The sequence below is a fragment of the Rutidosis leptorrhynchoides genome, chromosome 2, assembly GCF_046630445.1.
Source record: "Rutidosis leptorrhynchoides isolate AG116_Rl617_1_P2 chromosome 2, CSIRO_AGI_Rlap_v1, whole genome shotgun sequence".
In the NCBI taxonomy this organism is placed as follows: Eukaryota; Viridiplantae; Streptophyta; class Magnoliopsida; order Asterales; family Asteraceae; genus Rutidosis; species Rutidosis leptorrhynchoides.
In genome coordinates this window covers 73,516,645-73,526,049 of record NC_092334.1, presented here as the reverse complement: position 1 = coordinate 73,526,049, position 9,405 = coordinate 73,516,645, and the positions used below count along the sequence as shown (strand labels likewise).

The window sequence follows — 9,405 nt, the reverse complement described above, 5'->3', positions numbered from 1 at the left end:
TAGGTAATTTGTTTGTTGATTTACAGGCAACTAAACAACTTTGTGGATCTTTGAATAATTAAGGGATAATGATTTATTACAATTTGGCGGGATAGAGTAAGAGTTGTTATTTTATACATGTATAATTTGAATTGCTTTGAAGTATTCGGTGGTTACATCTGTTCATTTTGTAAGTACTCATTACTTATGTAGGTAGTTGTGAGATTTTCAAGTGAAAACCGGTAAGTTTGAAGGAGACATCAAGACACTTCAAATAATGCAAAATGTGCGGCAAAACTAAGGGAGTATATCTCTGATTGGGAGGTACTTTATAAATGAATGGGTCGATTTGGGTTTGGGACAATGGTTCGTCCCTTAAAATATGTGCTAATCATTTTGGTATGCATATGTCCTTTTGTGAATACCACTTTTTAAAATTTATATTTTTTAAGCTCCGAACAGTTTGGGAAAACAGTGAAAAAGAGGAATGTCTGTATCAACTGTAACGATGTTGAATTAAAAGTTAAAATTACCAAAAAAGTGAGATAAGATTCATAAACAATGGCTGGCCTTCAATAATGTAGCAATTAAATTTTAAAAATGGTAATTTCATTTGCTTCACTGTAACACAACAAGCTTATTGGTCTTTAACGATTTATGACGAAGAAATGTGCTTGACCAAGTTTGAAGATGAATTAACACATACCAATAATACATCAACCCACCTTAAACGACTTACAATGGCACCACACATGCGTTTTCCATCTTGCATCTAACACATTACGGATACTGATATGCATCAACTGGTAATTTACTTTGTCTACACACATCATATCTAATTACAATGTTTCGTTCAATATTATGTTAATGTTAATATTACTATACCTGTTTTTATATCAGTTTTAGAAACTTGGGAAGTCCGGGTGATCACACTGGCCAAACCAACATTGATGTCCATTACCAGTATCAGAATAATCCTATCGTTAATGATGAAAACAATGAAAATGACTACAGATCGGGTTTAATTTACTTGGGACATCAAAGTGATGAAGAATTGGATCCTGAATCTAATACAGAGTAAATGAATGAAGAAAACCAACCTGCACAGCCCAACAATGATCTCCACGATCGACAAGTTGTCTTTCCTGTACCTGGCGAACATATCTGGATACGCAGCTTTTTCAATTTCAATGAAAAGTATTTTTCGTTATTTAATTCTAAGTTTAGCGATATTTTGTATTTATTAACTTTCGAAAGATAATCAAATAAACAAAGTTTTTTAAATATAATCAAAAAAGCATGAATGATATAGATGAACAATTGCAGTTACCGTTAGCTACATAAATACATAATCAATTGATCAAAAGCATAGCAATTGCAAACAAAATATTAAACCACAAATAACACTAATATAAAACTTTAAAATACTGATAAATTTAGTTAATCCTTTACTTCAAGTATTCATCACACGAATTATAGTTATCATTTGTTATAACTATGAAAAAAAATAAAAAAACATGAACTTTAAAATGGTAAGTGAATAAACATTTTGTACCAGGCTTTAGTCGATCTTATTTTCGAAATCGGCTAAATCCATACGACACACAAAGAGGTTTGGTTTTTTCTTTGACTTTTCTTGTTTCAACGTCCATTTGTATCTACTCGTGCAAAATTAAAGCACGAAACTCTTTTACCACTACGTAGGCCAGGAAGTAACATCACCAGGTGTAACCGTTTGTTTCGATATCAAAATCTTTTGATTCTGCAGGTTTATCGTTAGTTTGTGCAGAAGTGTTAATGAATATGTTGAATGATGTATCTATGGATTTAGTTTCTTTCTATTTTGATGCTTAGGCATGTAATTATTAAACACTTAAGATGTAACTTATGGCAGCTTAGTAACCATCGAATAATTTGATATGTAACTGAACTTTATGATATGTCAATCGATGAATGATGGTAATTTTGATATGCTATAGATCTTATCATTAAACATGAGTTGCAACTAAACAACTAAAATGTAAGATCTTATGTTTGTATAATCTTATTCTTTTGTATATTAAAAAAAATTGTCAATATAACTATGTTACAAATAGTATTCTTATGGAAACATCAACTTCATATTGATCATCATCTATTTCTATTATTAGATTATTTAGATAACCAAATTCAAAGCAAAATAACAAATACAATATAATGTGGTATTAATAAATGATTTCCCATTTAAAAACCCCGCGAAATCGAGGGTCTTTAACTAGTTGTTATCATATAATTCAACAAACAGTTCAACAAGGTACACATTTTTTCTTTCTTTCTTAGTTTCTTGGGCTACTCTAATCATATGTGATAAAAGGATACATTTGTATTTTATGAAAGATTTTAGTGTAATTTTATTTGCTATGGAAAAACATTAATAATAAAAAAATGAAAAGAACACTCTATTCTAGATTTTTATGTTGGAAAAAAAAAATGATGGATAACTTCAGTATAACTTTCTTTTCAATCCTTTTTTTCAAATTGTAAGGATCCTAATTCTTTGCCTTTACTTTCTTTTTATTCATAAAAAACTTCGGAATAATCAATAAAAAGGAAAACAGAATAGTCACTCTTAACTAGAACCGTAAATGATGACAACAATCAAAATCAAACAGAGTGTACTACATTAGTACCCATTAATCACAAAAAGAAAATAAATGTTATTAGTGTTATACAAGAGTTCAGGGGGTATTCTGTAATTTATAATTCTTGAAGGTTCAGTTTTGTAAATTATTCTGATGTTAGTTAGTTTGTTAGTTGTTCTGTTAGTGGCAGTTAACCCCGTTAATCATAAAAGGGGATTAGGGCTTCTTTCGGTAATTACGTTTTTCATTTCAATGAAACAGATGAGTTCAATTGCTCTCGTTCATATGTTTTAATCACCATTGTTCAAGCTTATCAAAGCTTATTATGGTATCAGAGCGTAACAGTGGTTGATTTTCTTTGATTGTTGAATCAATTTAGATTACCTAGCTGTTCAATTCAGTCTTGTGTTTGCTGAGTTCGTGAATTGCTTAATCAAATTGAAGAATAATTCGTTTCCGCGTGTAATATGGATCCTCAATTGGTTCAAAATCCATTGTTTCTTCATCCTTCTGACGGACCTGGATCTCTATCTATCCAAGAGAAGTTGACTGGAGCTCAAAACTATAGATCATGGCGTCGATCTATGGAAATTTCTTTGTTAACCAAAAGGAAGATCGGATTTGTTACAGGTACTATTGTTAGATCTGAAAATGATCCAGTTAAGGCTGAGGCATGGGATACATGCAATAATATGGTAATTAGCTGGATTATGAATTCAGTTTCTGAGTCTATTGTCAAGTCTATTATGTTTGTTGGCACTGCTTCTGAGATCTGGACTCAATTAGAAAAGAGATTTGCTTTAAGCAATGGCTCTAGGAAGTACAAATTGCATAAAGATAGATATGAAAATGAGCAGCAAGGAAACCTGGTTAGTGACTACTATACTAGGTTTAAGTGCATTTGGGAAGAACTAGACTCTTTGAGTGATTTGCCTAGAATTAGTAATGTTACTCATGAGGTTGTGGCATTTCTAACTGCTTTAAACAAGCAAAAGGAAGAGGAATACTTGTTTCAGCTCTTGAATGGCTTAGATGATAAGTTTAGTGCTCTTAGAAGTCAAATGCTGCTAATGAATCCTCTACCTACTGTGGAAACTGTGTAGCGACCTGACAAAATCGTCATTGACGGCGCCGTCTACTTAGGTCCCGTTATGTGGTCATAAGTTTTTAAAATGACGTTTGACCAAAATATGTCGCATTCATTTCAAATGTAAAAGTGTTTCAAGTTTATAAAGGTAGTTTCACGACTAGTTACATTACAATGTTTAACGTACAAATGAAACCTATGTGACACAATTTTGAAAGTAATCCAAAAGATGATCCATGTATGCATATATACTCGACATCCAAGCAAGTATCAAAAAGAGTGCGGAAGCATGTATCACATAGCGTTTAAGGACCTGGGAAAACATATAGAAAACTGTCAACGAAAAATGTTGGTGAAATCATAGGTGTATTAGTAACGTTGTTTTTGAACCACAAGATTTAATATAGTTGATTATCCAAATCGTTTGTATTCTAAAAGTTTGTTCGCGAGCACCCAATTATCAAGACTTAACTGTTTTGTACCTTGTTACGTAGTGTTAGAACATACACTATACCCGAAAATATATTTCATCCGCTAATGGTAGCGAACCGTCCGAATGAGGCTCGTCAAGCTCATGTGGTCACATAATATAAGTTCTCGTTTACACCCTGCAAGTGTAACTAATGATAATTGAATTGAGGCTTTTTGTTCAAACTCGCACGTGGAATGTTTGTTTTCGTACTTGTGTTCAAAGCATAAAAGTGTGATACGTATATGTTTCTCATCCCATAGTTTAAAGTAAAAGTTGTTGAAAAGGTGGGACTATGATCTCACCTTGAGCACAAGCGTATAAAAGTACTTCACAAGTAAACGTGTGCAAGGACGAATGCTAGTCTTGACCTAAACAAGTAGGTCGTATCAATAACGATAAACACGATTGGTCAGAGTGTTCAATTAGTCCTATGGCTCGTTTCGACTCGATTATTATAGCATGTGAATCAAATTGTCAAGTTTCATGCAAGGTACAAGTATAAAAGCATGTTAGAATGGTTGCATAAGTATTTGGTTAAGTTTGGATAAAAGTCAACTTTGGTCAAGTCAAAGTCAACAAAAAAGTCAACACGTTCGGGTCGGGTCCCGAACTATTTTTCTGAGGTTTTTAATCATATATGAGCATGTTAGGACAAGTTTCATGTTAATCGGAGGTGCGTAGCATAGTTAGAATTAAACGAAAAAGTGCAAGTTTGGACAACCTACTTTGGAGCGCCGCTCAAGGTTATGGAGCGCCGCTCCATGTATATGTTCAGCAATTCTGGGCAGTTTTTACACTTAACGCACGAATCCAACTTCAAACAACCATAATTAATGAACCGTAAATATTCAAAACAAGTATCTTATATCGTTGGAAAGGTAATTTAACAAGGAACACAACTAAACACTTTTCATCAAACAAAAACATCATTTCCAATAATCGAATTTTTGTCGATTGATCATTTAAAGCTCGTTATCAAGGTTTCAAGTTCGTAAAATGCATAAGATAATTCGGGAACTTACTACACACATATAATACGCCGTTTCGTAGGTAATTTCACATACAATACTACTAAACACTTACAAACAACATTGCAAGGCTTTCAATACATCAAAAATCACATTCAAGGCTACCAAACCCTAACCAACAATCATGAAATCCTTAATCATGTTAATGAGGTTTTTCCAAGTTAACTTACATATCAAATTGAAGCTAGTGATGCTAGTAACACATTTAATACATGCACATTTAACATCTAACAACATATGATCCACCAAAACTCAAGATTAAGCACACCCATTTCAAGTTTAAGATAGTTACATCAAAACAACGAAATCAAACATACAAATCATATATTCATGTTAGACTTGAGCCATAGACACTAATTAACACTTTTATAAGTTAAAAACATCAAGAATAAAGAATCTAGTGATTTTAGAAAGTTACCCAAACTTGATGAAATCGGTATGAAATCGAAGAGGAAGTTGCAAGGATTCCAAATATGTAATTTGTTTTGATGTTTGATTGCTAGATTGAAATTAGATGATGAATCTTTGCTTGAGTGCTTGAGAGAAAAGTTGAAGTATCAAAAAGAAAGAGAGGAGGTGAATGAGTGGAAGGGATGAGGTTTGACCACTTTGACCTAGTCACCACTTTGGTCCATTGGCAAGTTTAGTCCTTCAAGTTTAAAAGCGGTTGCGGAAATTACCTAAACGAGATATTTCAAAACGTGTTTTAACGGAAGATGTTATAATTATATAACGGACTTTAAAATAATTAAACAGAGAGTAAACGGAAAAAGGCGGGATGTTACATTACCTCCTCCTTAAAAGAAATTTCGTCCCGAAATTTAAGTAGGTGTAGTAGTCGTTGTTTCTTCCTCGGGATCTTGCGTTTCCGAATCCATGAATAAATGAGGGTATTTCTTTTGCATTTGATCTTGTCATTCCCAAGTAAACTCAGGTCCTCTTTTGGCGTTCCAACGGACCTTAACGATCGGAATTCTACTTTGTTTTAGCGTTTTGACGGAGGTGTCCGCAATTTCAACCGGTTCTTCCACAAAATGAAGTTTGTCATCAATAGCAAGCTCCTCGAGAGGAATGACGAGTTCGGGTTCAGTAAAGCACTTCTTCAAATTTGATACATGGAAAGTAGGATGAACGGAGCTTAATTGAGGCGGAAGATCTAAACAATAAGCAACGGTTCCAACACGCTCCAAGATTTTGAAAGGACCAATATACCGCGGATTTAGCTTCCCGCGTTTCCCGAAAAGGATTACACCTTTCCAGGGTGCGACTTTTAACATTACGCGATCACCGACTTGAAATTCGAGGTCGTTGCGTCTTTTGTCGGTATAGCTCTTTTGACGACTTCGGGCCGTCCGGAGCCTATCTCGAATTTGAACGATCTTCTCGGTTGTTTCATGAATGTGTTCGGGTCCGGTGATTTGTGTGTCGCCTACTTCGGCCCAACAAAGAGGTGAACGTCATTTTCGGCCATATAATGCTTCGAATGGTGCATCGTTAATACTCGCATTTAACGCTTTAAAGAAAACACGTCGTAACTTACGGTCTCCCCAATGTGATATACCCCACCTATCAAAGGAAAACCTTTTATAAACTAAGGCATTTCTGGAAAGTCTTTCAAATGTTTGACAAGTTAATTTCGCCATAACTAAATGTGCTGATGAATTCCGACCGACTCTAGACAAGATTTCCTCAATCATATCCTCTGGTAGGTCTTCTAAAATATTCGGTTGTCTACCCTTAACGTCCATTTTGTTTTTATACTGTAAAATAGACAAGGATTAGATTCATAAAGGATAATTAACAAACAATACAAGCAATTTTTACATAGAACATAAAAGTACAAGCACACTACAATACATATAATACACAACATGATTACAACTCCCTAATCTGAATCACTGGTTTCTTCTTCTTCGGACTTGGTTCGCTTTCCTAATTTTCTAGGGATATATGGTGTTCCTCTAATACGAGCCGTCGTTTTCCACAATGGTTTAGAAAAACCTGGTGGTTTAGAGGTTCCCGGGTTATTGTTACACTTTAGGAAATACGGATATTGCCGATACATATAAAGCTCATCGGGGTTGGAATCAGGTTTCTCAATTTTTTTACCTTTTCCCTTATTATTTTCTTTTGATATATTAAATTGGGTCGAGGTAATTTCTATAACATCATCGGAATCCTCATCGGGATCCGATTCATCGGAAAATTGGTAATCTTCCCAATATTTTGCTTCCTCGGCGGAAACACCATTGACCATTTTTAACTTGGGTCCGTTGGTTGAGAATTTTCTTTTATTTAAACGATTTACTGTAGGTATCAATATTTCTTCCTCCGGAACCTCTTCTTCTTTCGATTCCTCCTCTTCCGATTCCTCCTCTTCTGGTTCCTCTTCTTCCGGTTCCTCTTCTTCTGGTTCCTCCTCTTCCGGTTCCTCTTCGGGAATTTGTGAATCTTCCTAAAGTATATTCGACTCTTCATTATTATTAGGTGAGTCGATGGGATTTGTACTAGTGGTAGACATCTATCACACAATATCAAACACATTAAGAGGTTAATATATCACATAATAATTACATGTTAATAATATATAGTTTCAACAAAAGTGTTAAGCAATCGTTTTTAAAGAAAATACGGTCGAAGTCCAGACTCACTAATGTATCCTAACAACCTCGATAAGACACACTAATGCAAATTTCTGGTTCTCTAAGACCAACGCTCTGATACCAACTGAAATGTCCCGTTCATAGTGATTATGAACGTTCCATATTAATTGATTTCGTTGTGAGGTTTTGACCTCTATATGAGACGTTTTTCAAAGACTGCATTCATTTTTAAAACAACCATAACCTTTATTTTATCGATAAAGGTTTAAAAAGCATTACGTAGATTATCAAATAATGATAATCTAAAATATACCGTTTACACACGACCATTACATAATGGTTTACAATAAGAATATATTACATCAAAAATAAGTTTCTTGAATGCAGTTTTTACATAATATCATACAAGCATGGACTCCAAATCTTGTCCTTATTTTAGTATGCAACAGCGGAAGCTCTTAATAATCACCTGAGAATAAACATGCTTAAAACGTCAACAAAAATGTTGGTGACTTATAGGTTTAACCTATATATTATCAAATCATAATAATAGACCACAAGATTTCATATTTCAATACATCCCATACATAAAGATAAAAATCATTCATACGGTGAACACCTGGTAACCGACATTAACAAGATGCATATAGAATATCCCCATCATTCCGGAACACCCATCGAACATGATAAAATCGAAGTACTAAAGCATTCCAAATTCCAGAATGGAGCTTGTTGGGCCCGATAGATCTATCTTTAGGATTCGCGTCAATTTGGGGGTCTTTTCCCAAATTCTTAGGCTACTAAGCTAAAAAGGGGCATATTCGGCTTCGATCATTCACCCATATAAAGTTGTTTCATTTACTTGTGTCTATTTCGTAAAATATTTATAAAATTGCATGTATTCTCATCCCAAAATATTAGATTTTAAAAGTGGGACTATAACTCACTTTCACTGATTTTTACTTCGTCGGGAAGTAAGACTTGGCCACTGGTCGATTCACGAACCTATAACAAATATGTACATATATATCAAAGTATGTTCAAAATATATTTACAACATTTTTAATACGTTTTACTGTTTTAAGTTTATTAAGTCAGCTGTCCTCGTTAGTAACCTACATCTAGTTGTCCATAGTTAGATGTACAGAAATAAATCGATATATATTATCTTGAATCAATCCACGACCCAGTGTATACACGTCTCAGGCTAGATCACAACTCAAAGTATATATATTTTTGGAATCAACCTCAACCCTGTATAGCTAACTCCAACATTACTGCATATAGAGTGTCTATGGTTGTTCCAAATAACATATATACATGGGTCGATATGATATGTCAAAACATTTGCATACGTGTCTATGGTATCCCAAGATTACATAATATATTAGAATACATGTATAATACAATATGAGTTAGCTAGGATATGATTAATATAGATTTGTTACCAATTTTCACGTAGCTACAACAAGCAAAAATATCCAATCTTGTTTTACCCATAACTTTTTCGTTTTAAATCTGTTTTGAGTGAATCCAATTGCTATGGTTTCATATTGAACTTAAGTTTATGAATCTATACATAAAAAGTATAAGTTTATAGTCGGAAACACAGGTT

General features: G+C 33.8%; 1 protein-coding gene across 1 annotated transcript; it reads left to right on the top strand.

Annotated features, from left to right (window-relative positions):
• Nucleotides 1–3,067: 3,067 nt before the first annotated feature.
• On the top strand, nucleotides 3,068–3,703 carry LOC139887988 (uncharacterized). Its single transcript, XM_071871028.1, has one exon. The coding sequence runs from the start codon at nucleotides 3,068–3,070 to the stop codon at nucleotides 3,701–3,703; it is 636 nt and encodes a 211-aa protein (XP_071727129.1).
• Nucleotides 3,704–9,405: the final 5,702 nt, after the last annotated feature.

Bases quoted from the DNA above. Each gene is read 5' to 3' on its own strand.
- LOC139887988 (XM_071871028.1), top strand. From the start codon at position 3,068: ATGGATCCTCAATTGGTTCAAAATCCATTGTTTCTTCATCCTTCTGAC.